The sequence below is a fragment of the Typopeltis vanoorti genome, chromosome 13, assembly GCF_054136105.1.
Source record: "Typopeltis vanoorti isolate ZY-2024b chromosome 13, IOZ_Tvanoo_1.0, whole genome shotgun sequence".
NCBI classification, from domain to species: Eukaryota; Metazoa; Arthropoda; class Arachnida; order Uropygi; family Thelyphonidae; genus Typopeltis; species Typopeltis vanoorti.
The window spans coordinates 69,640,146-69,665,305 of record NC_143561.1 but is presented as its reverse complement, the minus strand read 5'-3'; the positions used below and the strand labels follow the sequence as shown (position 1 = coordinate 69,665,305).

The window sequence follows — 25,160 nt, the reverse complement described above, 5'->3', positions numbered from 1 at the left end:
GGATACCGTTCGTTCTTTCATCTGTGCTAACTTTCTGATGTTTACAAACACACCCGTTCTCTTTTAGGCACTTTGCCTGTTCATAAAATGCTATTTGTGGAAATCCTGCAATTTCTGCTAATCACACTTCTCCTCGATGGTTTCACACCAGGAGGAGGAGGCACGCTCGGCCGTGGCGAAATTTCAATAGACATTCTCAGAATATGATTTCATTAAATGTTCTAAATGGAAATCTCCCCACATTAGATACATTTGAAAACTCTTCGAACATGCCGCATCGAGATTGCATCCCACAATTTTCGTTCGTGTAGTCATGAATTCGCATCTGGGACCACTTGTCATATAACCTTTTCAATGACGATTTTTTATTTATTTATTTTTATTTATTCATTTTTTTTTGCAAGATATGTATGGGAATTATCTAGAAATGTTCGATAAACGAAAAGATATGTTTTTTTTTTTTTTTTTTTTAATTTCTTAAATTTAGTCGTTTTAACCCTGATGACCAAATAAGCATCATTGTGTAAAATCATAAATAAAATTCTTTGAAAAAAAAATAAAGAAAGAAAACTGAAGAGCATTCTTATAAAAGTAAATATTTAAAATCTAGAATTCAAATATTTTTTTTCTTATCTCAAACTGGGTAGGTTTCTCTTTTTAAACACCAACAGTCAGAGGCGGAATGGCTTGACAGGCTACCGGGAATTTTCCGGATAGAATGACGTGCAAATGGGCCTAAATATCTGCTGCGATTTTCTTCAAAAAATATTCGTCATTTTTCTTGGAAAAATATAATGGATTCTTATTCCATTCTCAAATAATTTCCGAGGTCTATTTTGTTCGCCAGTCCGCTGCTGCCGACAGTAACTTACCACTATGCTCTAGCTTCAACAAAGGTCTCCTTTCCATTTTTCTTTCATATCCTGGTGAAATCCTTCTTTCTGCTCTTTAATCGCAGTAACAACATACTCAAGAAAATAATTTACATCTTCGTCTAACGCCGTTTTCCCCCAAAAGGGGAGTGGGTGGAGCTCCTTTTGCCCTAACCAACATTTTGATGGACAGGTAGCCAATCTCCATCCTACAGGCCATGACGGATAATGTGAGCCAAAGCTATCAATTAATCAAAACTTTTCAGAAAATATATTTACCACTTCATGGAGACAACTGGACCCATTTCGTCGTGTTAAAGGAAATTAGGTCCATGAGTCGCAATCCTTATCAGCTGAAGGTGAGTCATCTGGTCTCATACAACGGTAGCAAAGTTACCCTCTCGAAAACTGGGATTTCTCTCCTGGATTTTTATCCTTTAACACAAATAAAACCGGCCAGAAGAACACACACACACACACACACACACACACACACACACACACACACACACACACACACACACACACACACACACACACACACACACACACACACACACACACATACAGTTAACAGACATAATACACTGGAGTCATAGCCTTAGTTGCTTTAGCCATAATCCAAACTAAGCTCTGATTATAACGTTTTAATGAAAATACCCCCCCCACACACACACACACATACACACAATAAAACGAAGACTGTGTTCAAGTAGAACACATCACTCGGACTGAACACTTCTAGCAATGTTCCGACTACATACGATGTTCCTATTCAAGTCATGTAGTGTTGTTTAATTTTCATCAAATCTGTAATGTCACCACATTCTCGCAACTGCGCTACGAAGGTGAAACTTCCATCCTGAATGAGTGAAGGAAGAGGAAAAGATCGTCGAAAAAAGACATTAATAACCCCTCGTAGAGCGAAAGGACGTCTACAAATTTTTCCAATATGTCGACTTTAATAACCAGTCATTTAATCTCGCTGAAGGCTATAAATTTATAATCTATGGATTAGGTTGGAATTCATTCATAAATGAAATTTTAAACACGACATACAATTGCTCCTCATGTTTGATAAAGTGCATCAATATATCTCAAAAAAAAATAATTCTCTCCAATCTTATTCATGAATTTCAAAGAAAAGCCTACTCACTTGCTTCCATAAGTTGGTATCCAAGTCTCCTTCATGTTCCACCGCTGGCCTGATGATTGTGATAAACTACGAAACATAACAGACATCTTGTTATGCTCTGTTCCAAAACTATTTTCACTGCCATAAATGAGAATGATAAATAAAGAGTAGTTCTTTGTGTTTATTTTTGTATCGGAGAAAGCACTTTAGTGTACATTAAATCATCTGATAAAAAAATATATATTTAAAATAATCTTTTACATGTGTATTTTATGTCTCCTTTACATTCTTCTTCACATTTATCTAATATGGGATGAATATAAAATATATGAAACAACCAGAATTATATTATTAATTTTCTTATAAATTTTACTACATCAAAAGTACTTAGTATTCAAATAACACGACGTAGTTTTTTAAAATAATGTTTTCTAACAGTTAAAGCAAGAGCTTAGACGGGTATGGTTTTGCATCGTAAAGTACAAAAATAGAGGATATTATCAATACATCATATTTCATAATCAAATAACTGAAAGTGATTTTTAAAAAGTTTTAAAATTTGCCAGCGAATAAGCCTTCGGCATCGGACTTGCTTTTGTATTGCAATACTTAAAAGACACGAACTCATAAACGTTTTTGAATTGTCATTAAAAAGAAAGCTTGAATTTTCCTTTGTTTTTCTGCTGCAATCATTTCTTTCTACTGCTCTTCATTTCAAATTGTCAGATTATATTTCAGTAGGGGGGTTTAAACTAGACAGAAAATAAGGCATCTAGCCTTAAGTCGCAATTACATTATATTCAATGTTTCTTCGAAGTTGCTTCACAAAAGGTTTTTACAGTCTCTTTGAGCTTTAAAACCCCAAAGTCCTATTCTTCTAAGCTACACTTGATATAGTGTACAATTTGCAAAATAATACGTTAGTATGTAAATGACACTTCGACTAGACACTTCAGTATTTCATGAGAGGATGATTTTGATTATTTTTTTTTTAAATATTAATCCAACCAAAAATAATTCCGAAAATCTCACTGTTCCATCAATTTTGGAAATCAGCTTATTAAGTATCAAGGGCATTCGGTTTCCATATACAAAGTACGATTTATGCACCATATGATTGATTAAAGAAGAGGATAATTTCTAAGATAGATTCGAATATTCACAATGGTTTCAAATGCAAAAAAAAAAAAAAAAAAAAGAAAGAAAAGAAAAGAAAGAAACAAACAAACAAACTGATATAATTATGTGAATAATGCATGAATAATAAATATGTATTCTACCAAGTCCAGTTTATGTGTACACACACACACACACACGCGCGCGCACGCGTGATCTAATATAGAAATGATTTTAAAATACATTTTGATTTTGGAAACACGAAATCCATTTGTGTGTGTGTGTGTGTGTGTGTGTGTGTGTGTGTGTGTGTGTGTGTGTGTGTGTGTGTGTGTGTGTGTGTGTGTGTGTGTGTGTGTGTGTGTGTGTGTGTGTGTGTGTGTGTGTGTGTGAGGTCATCCAGTATTTCTGTGTAAAGAACATGACGCTAAGAAAAATTACATAGAGATCTGATAACCCTATGAGCTTATTCTCGTCATTTATATTTTTTTAAAAAAGAAAGAAAACAAAACAAAACAAAATATTTATCCGCTTTTTATCTGAGACGTTCTGCTCTTGAGATTTAAGTATTGTAACTGTTTCAAAATCTGATTTTTGAATATAACTTAAAATATATAAAAAATAATCAAGTCCTTTATTGTATATTAAAGGAACTATAATACACTAGATTATGTATTTAAAATTTTTAAGATTTTTTTAATATCAAGATTTTTTTAGAGTATGATAAAAGAAACATCATTTCTCTTTTTTGCATAAAACTTATCTTACCATCAATGTACAGAGGGGATATTGTTCTGCAGATAAAAATAAATGGCACCATCTCAACTAAGCGCCAAATCCGGGCAGGAGTACCACAGGGATCCCTGTTGGCTCCTTTACTTTTCACAATCTACGTGGCCGACATTCCACAGAACCTGAGGTCTACAATCACAGCCCTATATGCTGATGACACAGCCATAATGACAAGATCTCTCCGCCCACACCTGACGATCAGTCGTCTCCAGGACACCATCACAAAGTTCGAGAAATGGTTCTCGGACTGGAGGATACAAGTGAAAAGTTAAAAGCTCAGCTATACTATTCACCAGACGCAAAGCCTTCATCCAAGATGACATCCAACTCCTCGGAAAAAAGATACCATGGCAGACAGAAACCAAATACTTTGGAGCTGGACAAAAAGCTGAATTTCAACAGCCACATCAAGCTCATAGGCACAAAGACATCCAGAACCATAGCCCAACTCTATCCCCTGATCAACCGCTAACTTCGTGGTTCACGCAACAAGCTGTTACTATATCAGATGGTAATACGACCAGTAACCACATATGCATCCCCAGCATGGAGTCAAACATCCAAATCTAATATCGTGAAACTACAGAGGATACAAAACAAGTGCCTGAGGATGATACTGGACGCCCCACAGTTCGTCAGAAACACGCAGATCCACAGAGAAACCGGCTGCCCAGACATCCATTCTCTCCTTCATGACTATGCGGAAAAGTTCTTCAGCAAGGCACACTCTCATCCCAACCCACTAATCAGACTTCCAGTTATAGTGAACATGACTATTGCAAACATAAAAGACCCAAGGCAATCCTGCTCTCAGCAGAACAGAGCTAACTCCATAGTTCACAAAGCGCGAGCATAAGGCTCACAACTCCCCCCCCCCCCCCATCAAGCTTCTCAACACAGACAAAGGCGAAAACAAAAAGCATTTTATGCTTCACCCAGTAACGTTGTTGTTGTTGTTGTTGTTGTTGTGGAATATTGTTCATGTTTATAAGAACGTATCTCGTATGATTAGTCACAAACATATCACGATAATAAATCAGTAATTCTGAAATGTATACAAGACTACACATATCTCGTTATCATGTGAAATTCAGGCAGAGGATACAATGCACCATTATTTGGTGGTATCATTACATCGAATCGCGTCTGTGGCAAAAAGAGAAATGGTGGTTTTTTTTCACCTGCTAAGTCACTTTTCAATTAAAGGTGACTCAGCAGGTCTCATATGGAGGTGGAGGAGTTTTTCCTCCCTAAAACTTGGTGTTTTCCTCCCTTAAAACAGGTAAATCGGTTCCATGAATCGGTTACACACACACACACACACACACACACACACACACACACACACACACACACACACACACACACACACACACACACACACACACATGCATAGTTACAGACAGATATAAAATACTTAGAGGGTGTAGCAAAGCTGTGACAAGTAAGCTGCTTTGATTACTGAAAACAAATTTCAAATAAATTATAGAATATCGCTTGTAAATGAAAAAGAACAACAGATGTTAGTCTTTCTGAGGGAAAAAAGTGTTACAACCCAAAAGTATAACAAGTGTTACAACTTGTTATACTGGTATTTTGTAACAGTAGGTGGCTAGAAATATTATTATTATTATCGACCTTACACCAGGCGTGAGTTCATTCAGGATAGCAAGGGCATGAATTAATATTTATACCTGATTACACACGTAACTATTAAAATATATTCAAGTCATCTTTATGTTTTGGAGAAGAAATCGCAGAGCCTGAAGGTAAAAAAAAAATCCTACTATCAATCTGAGATTGGCGAACCCAATGCTGGAAGAAGGGAAAAAAAAACAACAACAACAACAAACAAACAGAAACATCGGCTTGAAGAAATAATCGATATCCAACTTACTGCAAAAATTGCGATTTCAAAAAAAAAAAAGTTTAAAAAAGTACATTGGTGTCCATCCAAAAGCTAAGGACGAACTACATTACTTACCTCTATATGAAAAAATATTCATGACTACAGTCAAATGGGGCATAGATTTATTGTCCGAATACTAGTAAATTAGATTACACAAAAAATGTGTTATAAATTTCGTACAAATTAAATTGCTATACGTTTTTGGCAAAAGTTACGAATTTCCTAAGGATAGTTAAGGAATTAATGTACAGTGCTCACAGAAAACTATGCGGAGAGACATTTCAGTATGGAATACCACGAACTGCAATGCAGTTCTCACAACTTCGTCCCATGCTTAGCACCAAGTGATTCAGGAGATCTTGAGGCAAACTGTCCCACTCTTCCTTTAGAACAAGGATAAAGTCTTGTTTGTTTTCTGGAGGGGAATTTCGAGCAGTAATGTGTTTCCCTATTGCGTCCCAAATGTGTGGAGTTAACATCTGGATAGCGTGCTGGTCACTCAAATCGATTAATATCTTCGGTCTCCAGAAGTATCTCCACTGCTCGTGTACGATGGGATGTGGCACTGTCATCGATAAAAATGAATTCTTCGCCTACAGCACCACGGAACAATCAAACATGATGTTGAAGAACTTCGTTGCGATGTTGTTCACCAGTCATAGTCCCTTTTTGTAGCACTTGTAGCTCGTTACGTCCATTAAGCATAATGTCTCCTCATACCATGACTTCAGTACCATCATATCTATCCTTTCAAGAAAATTCTCACGATGGTAAGCAGTACAACTTTCACGCCAGATCAAGTGTCGTCTAGAATCGGACGAAAGACTAAAATGACTCTCATCTGTAAAGAGTACTTTAGCCCATTGGTGGTGTCTAGTCGATTGTATATGGATCTGTGGATAAAGGAGTGCAGATTACAGGCCTTCGAGTATAGGCCTACTTGTTGCACATGTCTTGCCACAATTTGTTCGGATATCCGCGTAACTGTGCTTTGAATGAAGCCGACTTGCAAGCTGTCCTGCCGTGGTGCGTCGATTACGTTTTGCTGTTATAACCAAAAATCTGTCTTCATACTCTGTGGTAGAGCGAGGGCAACCTCTTAGCAAACGTGTGGAATACATTTCATCGGCTTAAAACGCTGCCCAAAGCCTGGATACAACGCTATGTGGAATTCCAAATTCCAAATTAATAATATTGTATGTACACCAGTGTACATACAATATTATTACTTTTTTTTTAAGGGTACAGTTGAACTATTACCTGAAGAAAGTATTAAAATACTTTATCATTAAAAAATAAAAGAACATTATAGCAAAAATAATTTAAATGTAAACACAGAATTGAATAAAAGTTCGGAAATCTTTAAAAATAATATTAAACAAGCTACATAGGAAGCCTTACGAGAGAGAGAGAGAATAGTTTAAGAGAAAATGAATAGTGGACACCTTGGTACTCAGTAATAAAACTAATAATACAATCTTTGAAATAAACAAGACTTCTAGAATAACTCTTAAATGCTCGAACCACAGATAGAAGCAAACGCGGAGACTAATGAGAAACTAAAGAAATGAATTATGCGGGCATCAAAGTTGAACAAAAATTCTGGGGGAAAACATTTCCCTAAATTGTATAAGAATTAAATAATAATAATAGCTTTACGAGAAAACTTGAAAAGGTCACGAAGATTGAGAAATAACACAACAACAAACAGAATTCTAATTCTAATTTTAAGAAAAATTAGAACAGAAAAACATTCGGAATAAACAAAATACAGAATGAGCTGGAAGAGAAATATTATTTCAATTAACTAAATTATTCTGAAAGGTGTTCTTTGAAAAAACAAATACCAGACGAATGGCGGAAAATTACATTTCCATTCATTTTTTATTTTATTTATTTATTTTTTTTTAAAAAAAGGTAAAATAGGTCCAATAATTATATAAATATTCATCTATATGTTACTATCCAAGTTGCATATGTGTACGAAACTTATTCAACAAATTATAACTGAAAACTCTGGATTACAAATCTGGAAAATTATACATAGACGCAACATTAAAAGTAAACTAAAAGAAAAATCAGTAGACTATAAGTTCAGTTTTTGTATTTTATATATTTAGTAATGCATTTGATAGTATAAAACAAGGCTGTCCAAAGCACTGCCCTCGGGCCGCTGTGCGATTTTGTTCGGCCCTCCTGTGGGTTTTGATTTTTACGAGCGATAAAATAAAATAACAATTTGAATCGAATGCGTCTTAGATATTTTAATTCTATCACTAATCGATAATCTCGATGTTGGTAATTTTATTTGGTGTTTTTACGTCACTATATACCCACGTGTTTTTCGAATATTAGATGTGTCAAAGAAGCGTTCTGACACTGTTTTGTTCCAACGCGCATGCTCCTGCGCTCACGCGGAAGTGCGATTAGTGCGCAATTCGTGTTGTTCGTTTGTTCAGCTTTCGAGGTTGTATCGCTGCTGCTCACCAAATTACTAGATACGCATTGTGATAAATATCAAAAAAAAAAAAAAAAATCAGCTAACGCCTTTTTATTCCCGTATACGGGAGTAGGCGAGGCCATTTAGCCCTATCTAACTTTTGGAGACTGAGTGGGCAGTTCAATCTCCACTGGTACCCAATCAGAGACAGATGGCCCAAGGCTATCACTAATTAAGTGGTACGCAGTGAAGAGAGACGGCTCAAATGTGCCGCCATCTCGTGGTCCCTAACCCTAACACAAATATATTTAATGTCTGAAATAATGTGGGTTCTACGGTCGATTTTCTTGAGTTTACAGGACGAAAAACCCGAGTTTCCGGGAGGAAAAACCTGCTTGCCCGTGCCAGAGATCGGGAACCGGTCGAAAAAAGGCTTAGAAAAATTTCCTCTAGTCGCCGACTAGACTCGAAACCAAGACTTCCTTCGTGCGGCCAAGCGCGGTGGTGTGCAAACGCCACATCCACTGAGCTACACAGGCTCAATAGAAAAAAAAAAAAAATGACTGCCTACGTTAGTAGACAAAATAATAGAATAAGAAATGAATTTTAAATACTCAGAAATTCAGATTAACTTAGAAGCAATAACAAAAAAAAAAAAAAAAATGAAGCAAAACAGAGTTAGAATTAATATAGAAAAAAATTTTAATTAGTATAACTAACACAAGTATATATAGAAATAGTTAACAGCCCTAAGTCTTAATTTATGCATCTGAAACAAGAGCTAAAATTGTTCAGATCTAACAGTTAAACGCTACTACACAAGTAATACATACATGCATATATAATGACATTAATATCACCTAAAGACATTTCCAGACACCTATGCCAACAGTCGGTTAGTTTACACAGCGGGTATGTTAAGGCACTCGGCCAGTATGATTAATAAAAGAATAAATTCCTGCAGTTCATTCTTAACAATTTAAATTAAAATATAATACATTACTAAAATTCTTACAGTTAATTAAACACAACTATTTAATATCGTTAGACCAAAGAAAGGCTATTATATATTCGATTCTACTCGCCGATCTTTTTTTTTTTTTTTTTTGAAAGTTATACTTTCGGCTCTGGAGTGGATGAATGGTCTTGATATTCCAATATAAATAAATCCTATTAACTAAACTGAATTAACGTGTAAAATGTATCACACAAATGTTTTATAATTACTTTGCTCATTATATATTTTATAACACTGCTTCATCTTTGTGCATTTCATATTGCAATCCCCGCACTCAAATTGCAAATAAAAGTGGCGAATTCAATGGAGAGATTTGAGTGTAACGATCCTAAGAACATAGATCTTGTAAAACAACACCTTATAGCCCTTATATAAGGACTGGCTTAAAGAGGCGAAGCAAGAATGCTTTTCATCTTCCCCGTTATCTGTAGAGGACAGTGAAGGGATAAGGTGTTATTGAGCTATTAAAGCTCTGATCATGGCAGGAGGGTAACAGCAATGAGCCTCAGTTAGAACTTCATTGGCTACAGCATTGCCATCCAGTACCCTCCAAGGGTATTGGATTGAATCAATCAATCAATCACCGCATCTCACGATCGATTGATTCATCAATTCATCTTCAGTTGAAAACGACACCACTCCCACAAGTTTTATTAATATTACTCGTTAATATATTAAAAAATGGTGTTTTATAAATTTAGACAAAATTTTAAGAATTTTCTAGATATTTAAAATATTTTAAAATATATATTAGAAAAATAAGATTTGTAAATAGTTTTATACTCAAATTACTAAACTTGCATTAAATCTGTATGTATTATAAAAGTATTTTTCCTATTTTTTTCCCTGATCCTTTTTTGATTTTATATAATTACTGCTAAGAATGTTGCTATTACTATTGCTGCTTATTTATGAATTATCAGACCGGGACATTTCCAGGATATTTGATATCTGGAAGAGAAGATGGTAGAATGATGATCTCTGGTCATTCTATTATCTGTGTAATTAGACGGACAGCTTTATCGCTTGTCACTTGCGAGTGACGGTGAATAGCTTTCTTCCCTACCAATGCACGAGCATCCCAGGATTTCTTCTTTTCTCTCTCCCGTGTTCTTGCTCCTAGAGTGACGACTCTCCTTATCGATTCCGTATTCTAAAACTAGTATTCTAATAATCATCTCTCATAGTCCTAAATCCTAACAGGATCCTAACTCCTGTTAGGATTATGGACTACGATATGGTGACAGTTGTCTGTCTATCGTACTCGCTTCCCTTATGCCTTGAATCATTGATAGCCTTATGCTCGACTATCAGTGATAATCAAGCATAAGGCTTTCTTAATATGATTTCCAAGCTTAATCGATTGAAAAGATAACTGATATTTTTAACGGCACAAAAATGTAATGTGTGTTGTTATTTACAGATTATAAAAATATATATATATATATATATAGAAACTCGCTGTGTTCTTTTGTTGATGTTAGCGTTCATGGGGTGTACTTGATAAGTTGTGTTACCTGTTACCTGGTGCCTATCCATTGAGTTAATGAGTTTCAGATCTGTGGTATCGGAGATCCCTCCGTGGACTACGAACACTTTGTTATCTATGACGGTTGCTAGAGGGAGCCAGCTGTACACGTCGTCGATGAGTTGTACTATCCTCGGGGCATGCCTCTGCAAAGAAAGAAATCTGAAATATTATAACGTATAGTAAGAAGCATTTGGGCCAATAAATTCTGGTATATATTATTAAATAAAATTACAAATAAATATGCGTTGAAAATAATGATTTTGTTTTTAAATTTATTATTCATTTAAATGCGAAAATAATTCCTACACCAATAAGATTAATTGATCACATTCATATAAAATAAAAACGAAATAAAATTTATTTATTTATTGTTCTGTCTCTTGTAGGAGATGTGTTACTATTCAAATATTTCAGGAAATATTTCAGTTACTGATTTCCAATCTTCACAAAATCATTTCTAATTCTGTTAGATGATATCGCTTCTCGGCCTTTTGGCTTAGATCAAGTGTGTAATTTCTGTTCTTAACCGTTAATATCGGTACGAGTCCCATCGGGTTTCACGATATTTAACCGGAAATTTACGGAACTTCGTAAACCCCGGACTGAGGAAATATCAAACACTTGGTGGTGGGAATAGTTAGGCTCCCCCCATCTGATCATGCCCTCCATTCTGCCGCGTGTGCGTACCCTCGGAATTGAGGTTGACGCCACAACAATACCGGCAAGGGCGATGGCAAAAGCCATCATAGACTGCGTCGGAGCAGAGAACATTTTTGGATTTACCCCTTATATGGGGGAGGAAGATACCAGGTAGTGACCAAAAATATGGAGGCCAGAGAAAAGCTTCTCCAAGGGTTTGACTGTGGTAAAGTAAAAGTATCTCCCTTCATGGTTCGGAGCATCTTGGGAACCCTTAAGATACCACGATTTCCCCTAGAATATGCAGAGAACAACGATATAATTCATAGCGTATTCTCTAAGTGGGGAGTTGTACGGGAAATCCAGGTTCACAATGATGCCGACAATGCTGAGTGGAAGTCAGGGGGAGGTAACCATCTCTCTTGAAATGAGGACCGAAGTTCCTAACTTTGTCCTCATAGGATCTTCCCGGGTAATGGCAAATTACCCAGGCGTCAAAAAGCAATGCTTTAGATGTGGTGCCTTCAATCATCTTGGGGCAGACTGCCCTCGCATAAAATGCAAGAACTGCCTAAAAATTGGCCACAACCAAGAAAAATGTGAGGCAGCTTGTTTGAAATGTGGGGTCACTGACCACAGAGTCGACACCTGCCCATCCAGAACCCTCGCAGAGAGGATGGGTGGTGCAATCACATCAGCAACAAAACCAAGTAATGAAAAGGTCACCACACAGGAAGAGTTTCCACCTCTTGAGGCCACTTTTGATCATGCCGCCATGTCTAAGACAACGAAAAGGTCCCGTAAGGGAGGGAAACCTACCAGAATTGCAGAGACCAGCAATACGATCCCAACAGAGGAGACTGACAATGCAGAAACCATCATGGTAACTCACACGGACGAAAGCGGAGCTACCACTGCCAATATAGACATCGCCAATGCAGATACAGTAGAAGAAGCTGAAGTAGAGATGGAGACGAACACCAAAACTTCCAAACGGCCATTAAGTCCACAGGAAGACGAGCTGATAAATCTCAAAATAGCAAAAGTATCTGAAACCGAACACCCAGAAGTCCCTCATGCAAAAGCAGGGGAGACTCTAAAACATCTCCTTAGAGGTATGCCCGGGGTAGCAGAAAAGTTTAAAGAGGCAATAGATAAAGTAGAAGAACCTGAACTCCTCCTCACAGGGAAATATGGACCCGACATCGTCAGTGCAAAATGGGGTGACCTCTTCGTTGATGACATCAGCAAAATCACCCCTGAGCAAGTAGAGGTAGCCCTAGATATAGACGAGGAGGCAGCTTCGGCGTTCTACATAGCTCTCTGCAAACTAGACATGGCTAAGGGAAGTGAGGTGGCCAAAAGAATCATAACAGCCCACAACAAAAGAAAGGAACAGTAACCACCTTGTGGATTTCTGTATTCAGCTTCACTGGTTTTTAGTTCCCACAGGTGGGGGAGGACCTGAGAACCCGAGCAGCGAAGGCTTACAGCGAGGCGGTGCAGTTCCTTGTGAGCTGCATCACTCGGGCCAGATCCTTCCTCCACCTCTAAGTTTACCTTTCCAATCCTTCTCCAAATTTATTCTCTCTTTGTTTTGTTACATGTTTCCTTTTTAGGATTTTTCCTTTTTTTTAAAGTGAAAACTCAACGACCGTTTTAGAAGCGCCCCTGGGGGGCAAACAGCTAAAACAGGTCAACTGAGGCCTCTTTTACCTACTCTACTACTATGCACTCTATCTTTATTTCCTCTCCTACTATCTGCTGACTCTCAGCCTATCTTACTCTACAGGCCAATGATGAAGTTTGTTGATTATATATATATATATATATATATATATATATATATATATATATATATATATATATATATATATATATATATATATATATATATATATATATATATATATATATATATATATATATATATATATATATATATATATGTATATATATATATAATACTAAAATTCCTTGGCAGACAGAAACAAATTACCTGGGTGTAATTCTCGACAAAAAGCTATCTTTCAATCGGCAAACTAAGTCTGCGTGCACAAAGGCATCTAAAGCCATAGCTCAGATCTACCCGCTAATTAATAGAAATAGCAAACTCAGCAACAGAATCAAATTGCAGCTATACCAGATGACAATTCGTCCTATAATCACCTACGCCTCTCCGGCCTGGAGCCACACCTCTAATACTAACATTATCAAAATACAACGAGTACAGAACAAGTGCTTGAGAATGATTCTGAACGCCCCGTGGTATGTTAGAAACAATCAACTCCACAGAGACACAAATATTCCCTATATTTTCTCTTTTCTACAATCCTTGTTTTTCCTAAAGACGTCCACACATCCCAACGATTTGGTTCAGCAAGCTGCAGCATACGATCCAACGGACATGTTCAAATATAGAAGACCAAAAGCTATATTAGCCTCCTTTAGTGATGCATAATCTCCATGCCCATTCAGGGCGAGCAATCTGCTCATAAATTTTACCTTCACTGTAACCACAACAGATAGCGGGGAATATGAAAAGCATCTTGCTTCATCCCTAAAGTCATAAATGTCAATTGTCAATTTAATTATTGTAATAGTAATAGACGCATAGAATCATAACGGTAGATTATTATTATTATTATTATTATTATTATTTTAGATTTAACTCTGAGCTGATTTGATTTCTAAATATGCAAATCGGCTATGTATATTTCAAAATGTATCTGGTATTCTTCCGTTTATCGAATATGTAGATTAATTTGATGTTTCTGAGAATGCTATCTGAAAGCATGTTTTTTTTTGTGAAATTATTAGTCACGTGAGCACTAAGTGTGTGTGTGTGTGTGTGTGTGTGTGTGTGTGTGTGTGTGTGTGTGTGTGTGTGTGTGTGTGTGTGTGTGTGTGTGTGTGCGTGTGTGCGTGCGTGTGTGCGTGCGTGCGTGCGTGCGTGCGCGCGCGCAAAATTATTAGTTTCAATAATTCCTGACAAAACGAAGTAAGAACCTACTTGTTGCTAGACTTGTGTTGTGCTGCCTCAGTTAAGCCTAACTCAGCGTCTGGCTAACTGAGAGATCAGAATGTCCACCAGCTTTCTACTGAGATTAGGAGGTTGTAATTTTGCGGGAAGGTAACTTTTGGTGGTGTACAAATTGAGTTTTCTAAAGAAAGGTTTTATTCAAAATAATCGCAATTTGTATTCGAAATACTGTTACAACAAACTAAATATTGATATTTCATTTCGATATTTACTTTGATGTAGACAAACAAATTTGTGTGTATGCATGCGTGCAGGTCTGATCTTGCTGAGCGTGTCCCCACCAATCAGTAGTTGGCAGCGACGATGCCATGCAGTTGGATCCCCTCCGAGACTTAGAGCTCCGAAGGAAAAGAGCCTTCGTAAGTTCTTTTAAACAGCAGATGGATTAGCCGATTTCTTACGTGTTGGCAGAGTTTTTAAATCTCGGAAACTTGATTTCTATCTACCTATCTATCTCTCTTTAAAGAAAGAAAGTATATGGACAACACACAATGCCGTTTATAGACATAAAAAACGTGGTTCATGGAGATAATTGCTTTTCCATAATATTAAGCAATCAAAATTAAGAATTAATCCACCCTAGACAAGTCTTAGCCAACTGTCGCAAGTCTAAAATTTGAATTATTTGCACTTGTGCATGCGTGCGTGCGTGTGTGTTCTGGCCAATCGACTTTTATTTATCATTTTTGTTATTGTCAGTTTATTGTATTTTATAAACATATTTTTTTAAGATATCTAGATTATGTTTCAAGAGCTTCCGTAACTCAGTCGATATAAGTGAAGCCCTTTCGATAATAATCTAGATCAACGTTTCCCAGATTTTTCCTATGACGCAACACTTCACAAATCCTGAAATTTTCACGGAACACCTTGGTTATTTTGTAATGTATTAATAATTAATTACGGCATAATCATAAAGAGTATTAGTACACTTATGTATACGGTGTGACATGTTGACAAATATAAATTTACATTTAAATCAGTTATCAATCACTGGACTAATGAAATCTTGTAGCATGTTGTAGTTTCCTCAGGCCAACATCATTAAATTAATTTGTGCTGATTTTCATTGACATATCCCATTCTGATCACCAAATATATTTATAACATTATTATAAGTACTTACGAGTGAATGCAGACTTTTTCTCCTGTGTGCTGGTAGTTTTCCCCTCCTTTTGTACATCCTGGAGATCGCTTTGTAGGCTGGTGGTGGATGACTTACTATCTTGCGTTACAAACACCTTCGATAAGAGATTTCTTAATACCAAAATTAAGCAAAGTCTCTTGTCTCTTATTCGTATTAAAATTTAAATCTGCAGGCCTATTAATTTTAAAAAATCACGACACTAAGGTTTCGAAACTTTCACCCTACAATACAAACTTGCGAAGAAAGTATTCAGTATTACTAGATTTGAGAACCACTAAAATTGATCTTCAATTTTAGTGGAAAAATTTTCTTTATACTTCCTTGCTGATTGGTCACTAACATTTGCAACACAAATGTTATTTCGTTCAGTTTTGAGAACAGAGGATACGCCGCCCATTGTTGTAATCGGCTTGCAGGCAAATTTTATGACCGTCATAAACAGCAGTATTCCCTTTCCCGGATTACTTCCATATTTAAAAATACACGGCTCGGTCACTGACATCAGAACACGTATTCATTTTCCACGGAACGCAATTTGGGAAATCCTGATCTCGATTATGTTCAAGAGCCACCGTAGCTCAGTCGGCATAGGCGAAGCTCTTTGGTCGGAAAAACCTGGGTTCGAGTTAAACTTAAAAGAAGATAAAAGTCATGCCGAATTCTTTGGGGTTTACTATCCTTAGTGCAAGGTCGCGTGATCGCAAAATAAAAAGGACTGATCCAAGAATAAGGGGGGGGGGAATTCCCGGTTCCAGTCCAGGCCAGAGAGAGAGAGAGAGAGAGAGAGAGAGAGGATTTCCAGACCAGAGAGAGGGCTTCCAGACGTTGCCGAAGAAGGAAAGGCTTCCAGACGCCAGAGAGAGGGATCCCAGTTGAGAGTTGACGACAGTTTCTTGGAGACAGCAGTCGTCCAGGCATTTTCGGCGAGCCAAAGCCGAGGAGAAAAGGCAATCTAAATTACCCGAGACAGCTTCGCTCGGAAGTTTTTCTTTTCGCCGTGGAAGAACAACTCTTTGCCGGAGCTGAATGAGTACCGCAGTCCACAGCCTGGGATTTTCCCGATGAGTTATTACTAACGCCAGACATTCCTGAGGAAGCTCAAGATCTGAGATGAAAGAATTGCCTTACAACTTTTTGTGCAAGACTTTTGACTGAATTTACGATACAGAGGTTTTGTAAGTTCCATACTTTTGTACAATTCCTGTTATAGTGGGTTATAGAAAGACTTTTAAGAATTTGGTGAATAGCAGTAGGAAGTGTCCTTAAGAGAATCAATTGACATGTTGGAAGTTGATATCAAATTTGTAAAAATAACTTAACAGAGAGTTAGCCAAACTCTTTGCAAGTAAACTAGAAGTTTCATAAGTTGAATTTGTAAGCGGAGAGTAAATAAGATTGTGAGTTAAAGAAGTTAATTAGTGTTAAAGTAAAAAGGTTCTAATTTATGCTAAAGATTTTTATAAATGGACAGAGAAAGCAATCTCCCTAATGTTTAAATTCATGTATAATTTGAAAATAAATGGGTTTTAATTATTTGTTAAAAGAGTGCTGCCTGATCTTTTATTTTACAACTGCACTGTTCTTAAATAAATCGGACTTGTTGAGCGGGAAAAATTTAAGGCAATAAAAACGCTGTTCAGTTACTTAAGAACCACGACTGTTAAAGTAAACATTGATAAAAAAACTTCGCTCGCAAGAAAGAGGGAAATCTACCGGAAGTTTTATTTAATCTTATGCCAATGAAATGATATATTGGTGGCGCCGTCTGACAATTAAATTTCCAATATTCGTACGCATTCGAGGTAAATACGGAAGGTAGATAATCACAGTACAGTAGAGTAAGTGAGAAAGATTCAGAGAGAGAAAGTGCGCACAACTGATTAGCATAAAAAAAAAAATAGAAGAGTAAAGGTATATTACACGCAGCTAAATACATATAGGTATTTAAAATGACAGTATATAAGGTATAGAGAAAAAATAAAGGCGCTTAAAATAAAGAGATATTACACTAACCACCTTATCCTCGGGACGAATATGGTTTGGAAGGGCTAAGAGGACAGCTCCGTAACAGGCCACTAGGCCTAATACGTAAAAAGGAAGAAGAAGAAGAAGAAGAAGGAGATGCAGCAGAGGAGTGACGAACTGGCTGCATTAAATTCGTCGTAAACTCCCCTCATTAGGGGACACTACCCTTCCTAATGGGATGGACGAGATGAATCAAACGAGATTATGTTCAAGCAGTCTTTCAGTCAAATAACGTGAAACTGAATTTAAGCACATACCCTTCTGCTGACATTGAAATAAAAAAATAATAATAATTCGATGAAAGCCCTTCTAATTTTTTTTTCATAGGAACTTCCTTCTTACGTTTCTACTTTATAGTGTGTTTTGTGAAATAACTGTTTTTTTTTTTTTTTTTTTTTTTTTTTTTGACGTTTTTAACTCAGGAGACTATTACAACATGTATGTCAATTTAGAGCGAAAACTCTTCTCTAAATTAGTGTAACTATTCGGTGTCGAGTGTCCAGTTGGTGTCTGTCAGTGGGTTTCGAAGGAAACTTTTGATTGGAAAGATGTGGGTTCGAATGCCATCTAGGACGCGAAGCAACTTTCTCAGGGCTTTATATCCGAAGGTGAGTTTAGCTAGTCTCACACGGTGGTAGTAGGATTTTTTTTCAGGGACGGAGTTTTCCAGAAAAACACACACACACAAAGGCAGTATGGTACACAAGCGTAAAACCGGAAGGAAGGAATCGGCCTCATCTGCATAAAATAAATACTTCAACGCTTTTATTCAAAAAAGGGAGTGGACAGGGCCCCTTAAAACTCAAAATAACTTTTGAAAAGCAGCCGGTCTCGGCCTCTAGCTATCACTGATAGCTCAGTCCATGGCTATCAATGATTTCAAGGGTTTCACGTGGGAGGGAGTGCGTCAGACAACTCTTGCCATCGTGTGGTCCTAAACCTTAACAGATGTAGGATCACTATATTCTGAAATAGTGAGCGTTCTATATCGATCATTTGAGTTTGCAGGGTTAAAAATTAGATTTTTCAAGAGGGAAAGATCAACTAACCCCACGTCCCTATTCCAAAGATCAATTAAAAAACAGTTCCCCTAGTTTTACTTCTGGCGCTTGCCTCCATAAGACAAACGCCATTTCCACAAAGATACCCAAACACCTCTTAACAGCAGAAGAGAAAATGCAATTAAGTTCACACCTAACCAATACACTTCCACGGATGACAAGTAATTCTAATTTAATCCAGCGTAAACCCCCCCCCCAAAAAAAAAAAAAAATTCAGGAGATAATCTCCGATGGTATTCGTTAATTACCAGGTTTTTGTTGACTAGGTTTGGGATAACAATTATTTTTTGCTGTGAACAATAAAATACAAATGAAACAATTAATCTTTTCATAAAACCCAAAGTTTAGAAAAATAAACTAATAAAAAATAGTGGAATTTTGTCATTATATCAAGATTTTTTACTATATTCGATCAAATTATCAATATAGGGAAAATATATATATATATATAAATCTTATATAAAAAAAAAATAAATAAAAAAGTAACGTTATGCATAAATTGCATTCTATTTTACTCTCATTCAATGCTTCTCAAGTCATCAACTGCTATGGTCATCTTTCTGAAAATTTCAGATTTCAGAAAACGTCTGCTGTGTTATTCTGTTTTATTTATATTTATTTATTTTTTTTTTCTGTGTATCACTTCCAAAAAAAAAAAAAATACAGGTTTAGTTAAAACTGTAACAATCATCAATCATATTCCTTCGAAATAAATTTGTCTAAAAATATCATTCACCGTCAATAATTGACATCCAGGTAATAATACAGTTTAGATTTATTTTTTTAAAGTATTTACAATATTTCATATAAAATATAAAATAAAATCTTATAAAAATAAATAAAACTTTAAATAATTTTAATTCTTTTACATTTTTAATATAAACAAAATATTTTAAGTCTGATACACCTTTTAGTAAATAATATATGGCTTTTATAGTAAGGCTGCACTGTGTTAGCGTGTTTAAATTAAGTGTTATTGTGGATAGTAGATCTGCACTATCTCATCCTACCTAGTAGAAGTTCCGGAGGATAAGAATAGCATCAATGGCGGAGCTATCTTAATAAGGTTATTTAACGGATCCTGAGAAACGTTAGAAAAACTCCTATCGACAAGTTAGGAGAACCAGTGTTTCAGATATCGAGGGGTGGGGGGGGACGATTTCTCAACGAATACCATAGGATTTAAATGGAGGACCCTCACCATACAGGACCTAAAAACAGCCACTTCGGAGCAGTTCGAAGCAATTCCAGACCTAGATGAAGAAGAAATACGTGCCCTACATGCTACCCTAGCTCAGATAGCAAAATGCAATGTATTTATTCTATTTTCTAATGAATCTAAATATCCAAGTAGCAACCTTAAATATAAACGGTTTTTGCAATCCTTTCGCGTAAAGCGCTGTTTGGAGACTGATGTTAATGCATAACAACAACATACTTTTTCTACAGGAGACCCATTTCTTTAAACACTGGGACTTGGAGGACTTCTCAAGAAGCTTCCGGGTCACTAGCTATTGGTGTTTCGGTGATTCCCATTCGCGGGGGGGGGGGAATAACTATTCGTCCCCCATCGTCGGAGGGTTCTTCAACGTCCAAAAAGACGCTACAGGACGTCTAGTGTCCGTGGACTGGAAGTATGGTGGCCGTACAACCCGGTTTGTTGTAATATATGACCCCCGAATAGTCCTCACCAACGAAACGATTTCTTTGTCTCTCTTGAACTCCAAATCTTCTGGGAGTACAACAACTAATCGTAGCGGGAGACTGGAACTGCGTAGAGGACACCCGCTATGATAAAATAGGCCTAAACGCCAACAAGAACTGGCAGTTTTGCGGCATTAAAACGCTGCCGTGAAAATTTCGACCTTGTCGATGTTTGGAGGCGGCAAAAACCCTTCCAAAGTCGGAACGACGTGGTGCCAAATATCGACAAAGCTTGACCGTTTCTACGTATCACAAACTTTAGAGCCACAGGTTCTTGGGGTACGACACATCGCAGTGGGCGGTCTCTTAACCGACCACAAAATGGTGTTATTAAAATCCAAGCTCCCAGAGGTCCTTGGAGGTTCCCTCCCACCTTCCCCAGTCTTTTTTAGCAACGAGCTACAGCACCTCTGTGATAGATGGAAAGACACCAGCTAGGACTGGGAAGCATGGCTACAGTTCAAGCTGTAGGCTAAGGAACGCTTTCAAAGGTGTGGGCGCGAAAGGGCGCACCAACATCGAAAACGAACTCAGGGAGCTAGGATGGTACCTCATAAACGAGCGGAAAGGAATCCCTTGTAGCGATCTCGTCAGGCAAGTCGAGATCGAACTACAGCAAGAGCAGCAGAGAAGGGTCGAAGACCTCGATTTTCGAGCGAGACTCTTTCTCAGAAACGTGGAAACACCTTCTGCTGAATTCTACAACTAACAATGGGTGGTAGCATATGACGATCGAACAGCGTACCGGATCCAAGAGAACAGCCAAATGTTAAAATCGACTCAGGAAATCCTCCGACTTTTCTATCAGCACTAACTTGGCGCCTTTTCTGATCAGCAGGGCGCAGATGACTTTAGCGAGTGGGACATTACATGTCTTCCCCCATCATCTTAGCGCTCTTCATGACAGGCCGATCACTGCTGAAGAAATAAAAGCAGCCTCCAAAACAATGAAGGCAAAGGAAACTCCCGGCTTAGATGGGTCAGGGATCGAGTTCTATCGGTCTATCTGGAACTTTGTTTTACCAATTCTAGTTAAAATATTTAACGATTTCCTCACTTCGGAAAATATCTCCGAGGATTTCGTTAAAAGCTACACGGTTTTCGAGAAAGACCGAGATCGCACTTTAGCAAACAGCTGGAGACCGATCTCCCTAACTAACTCGGGCTACAAAATTATCTGCACCTGCATCGAATGCAGCAACGAAAAAGTCATAACCAGCGCTCAGGTTTATGGAATTCTAGGTAGATCGATGCAATTAAATCTCTTTTTCCTAAGGGATCTAATCCGTCTAGCCAAAAAACAAAGAGTATCCTTTGATACTTCTCTCGACGGATCTGGAAAAAGCGTTCGACAGCGTCAGATACACCTACTTACAGGACATCCTTCAGAAAATAGGAGTGGGATTTGGGCTTCGGCGAGTAATCAAAAACATTTACTCAGAGGGCCTCCACTCAAATAGCCATTAATGGGTTCCTCTCAAAACCCATTCTTATAAAAAAAAAAAAAAGGGGGTAAAGCAGGGATGCCAGCTAAGCCCCCTCATTTTCTCTTTAGCGCTGGAACCCCATCATCAAAAAAATTGATAACTCCCCCGCAGTCAGAGGAATACCGTTTTACCCCTATTTTCCAGACAGAGCAAAATTGTAGCATATGCCGATGATGTACTGGCTACACTCAGAGACTCTGAGGCCATCTACATCTATTTGGGCATATTGCAAAAATACAGGTCTACGCGTTAACGAACAAAAAAAAAAAAAAAAAAAAATTAAATCTTTGGCAATTTCCATAAAACGTGCTTTCCCTATGGTTTAACCCAGTAAATCCATTCTCTAACAGTAGCGTTCCGTTTCTTGCGACTCCAATACTGCCCGTCAAAAAAAAAAAAAAAAAAAATATATATATATATATATATATATATATAGTGGAAGCTTGTACCGAAAAATTAAAACCCTTTAAAGCTAATTACTTTTCATTTTACAGAAGAGCAATCATAATTAAAACTATAATTACCCCAATGCTGATGCATACAATTAATGTTACTGATATAGCCAGCAAAGGTTGGTCGAGCCTTTGCTACTAATGGCTCGCAAAAAGGTAAGCAAGTTTGAGCGCGGTTAGTAGTTAGAAGGGGTTCCCTTCGTTCGATGCTCTTGGCACACTCTCCCTCGATGAGTCTTTGGACTCCCTGGAGGTGTCACAATAATAATAAAGGAAAACCAGCTTTACAACCCATTAATAGATTTTTTTGAAACAATAGGAAGCACGAAATCGTAATCGGGGGGTGGGGGGGATTTTCGCTCCCTAAGTTAAAATGCTTATTTTATGTAAATACTTTCAAAAGCATACGGAAGGCCTTAAATTCAAACCACGTATCCGACATTTTAATTAAATATTTTCTAAGGCATTTTCTTCCCTACTTTGGGACCACGGATTATGCTGATCCCTGCGCAGAGGTTGTGCCCGAGTGGTACTACCCACTATGCAAATACATTAAAAAGTGTAAAGCAGATGGCTGAGATATTTTTAAACTAAGATCGCAAACTTTTTACTGGGAATTTTTTCAGCTTTCCAGATGTGATACTCCGCGACTAGAGACAAATACGGAAATACTTTTCAACAACATAAAAAATAGTTGAGGACGACCTTTTCACCGGGATCTAGCATGGCGGATAGCCTATGGGCATCTTTATTCCGGTGAAATGGGTAAAGTCCCGATATAAATCAAGACCGTGCGATCCTTTTTTGCGACGTTTGCCAGAGCGTTGAAACGGTGGGGCATTTCTTTTTCTTTTGTCCCCCCCCCCGTTGCATCATTCGGGCCAGTTTCTTCCCCTACTTCTCAGTTCTCTTGGTTGTTTCAATGTTAATCACACTTCGCAGTCAAGATTTCTTTTTTCTTTTTTCTTTTTTTCTTTTCCCGGTTCTTTTAAGGTCCATTTAGTTGGACAAAATAAGGTATTTTTTTCTTTTTTTTAGATTTTTAAAAAAAAAACTTAGGACAGGTGTGAGCAGATGATGTCTACGGACCTTTTAGCCACAACCTCTTGGTTACATAGCTAAACAGGTCGACTGAGGCCTCTTTATTACCTCTTACTATCATGCTCTACTTTTCTATTTCTTCCTCTCTCTCTCTACTTACTGACCCTCAACACTCTTTTATACTGCAAAGGCCGATGATGAGACACACGAACTCCCAAAATATCTCATTCTTCTTGTAAACATTTACTATTAACTTTACTGAAATATTATATTTCATTTGAAATGCACGTCAGTTACAAAGAATAAAGTCATATTTGCATTTTGACATAATAATTAGTAACTAAATACGTAACTATAGTTCTTATAGTTCTTATAAGAACTGGGCGATGGACTGAGTCCTTGACTCTTTATCCCGTCATCTGAATGAAGTAAATCTGTGTGGATGGAGTGAGCTAAAAAGCTCTAGTCATGGCTGGGTAACGGCAATAGCCGAGCCTCAGTTAAAACTTCATTGGCTACAGCATTACCATTTGTTACCCTGATTAGTAAGTAAAGGGTAAAATCTCAAAAAATCGGACGATCTCTAGGCCACTCCATAGTGGGCGAAAGACCGTCCATGTCTCAGCGTTGGTTCCACTCATTGACGGCCGCCCCGTCCAAGCACCCCGACGGGCTCCCCGTTTAAGCAGAACCGCTCAGCGTTGGTTCCACTCAGTGTCGGCCGCTCCATCCTAGCACCCCGATGGGCTCCCCGACTCCTGAGCAGAACCGCTCAAATTCCGAGGAAAATAATTCACCGACAAGAACCCCTCAGCGGGCCCTGCCGGAGAACACTTTCCCCGGAGACTCAATGTGCTCCCTTAAGGCAAAAACCCTAAGGGAGCGAACTCAAAAACTCACACCCAGGATAACAGCAACAGCCGAACCTCAGTTTACTTCCTTGGTTCAGCATTGCTAATTGTTACCCTGATTAGTAAGTAAAGGGTAAAATCTCAAAAAATCGGACGATCTCTAGGCCACTCCATAGTGGGCGAAAGACCGTCCATGTCTCAGCGTTGGTTCCACTCAGTGTCGGCCGCCCCATCCTAGCACCCCGATGGGCTCCCCGACTCCTGAGCAGAACCGCTCAAATTCCGAGGAAAATAATTCACCGACAAGAACCCCTCAGCGGGCCCTGCCGGAGAACACTTTCCCCGGAGACTCAAGGTGCTCCCTTAAGGCAAAAACCCCAAGGGAGCAAACTCAAAAACTCACACCCAGGATAACAGCAACAGCCGAACCTCAGTTTACTTCCTCGGTTCAGCATTGCTAATTGTTACTCTGGAAGTCCTGATTAGTAAGTAAAGGGTAAAATCTCAAAAAATCGGACGATCTCTAGGCCACTCCATAGTGGGCGAAAGACCGTCCATGTCTCAGCGTTGGTTCCACTCATTGGCGGCCGCCCCGTCCTAGCACCCCGACGGGCTCCCCGTTTAAGCAGAACCGCTCAGCGTTGGTTCCACTCAGTGTGGGCCGCCCCGTCCTAGCACCCCGACAGGCTCCCCCACTACTGAGCAGAACCGCTCAAATTCCGAGGAAAATAATTCACCGACAAGAACCCCTCAGCGGGCCGTGCCGGAGAACACCTTCCCCGGAGACTCAAGGTGCTCCCTTAAGGCAAAAACCCTAAGGGAGCGAACTCAAAAACTCACACCCAGGATAATAGCAACAGCCGAACCTCAGTTTACTTCCTCGGTTCAGCATTGCTA

The 25,160-nt window shown here is 38.1% G+C and overlaps 1 protein-coding gene and 1 pseudogene across 1 annotated transcript in view; one reads left to right on the top strand and one right to left on the bottom strand.

Annotated features, from left to right (window-relative positions):
- Positions 1-25,160, bottom strand: part of LOC150100269 (serine/threonine-protein phosphatase with EF-hands pef-1-like) — a 221,740-nt gene that overhangs the window by 18,510 nt on the left and 178,070 nt on the right. The window contains exons 9-10 of the mRNA XM_090402569.1: positions 10,807-10,956; positions 2,029-2,094 (exon numbers count right to left, since the gene is read on the bottom strand). Of these exons, the coding sequence (XP_090258695.1) occupies positions 2,029-2,094; positions 10,807-10,956 (216 nt within the window). The remainder of the gene's footprint in view (positions 1-2,028; positions 2,095-10,806; positions 10,957-25,160) is intronic.
- On the top strand, positions 11,289-11,405 carry LOC150100270 (U2 spliceosomal RNA; annotated as a pseudogene).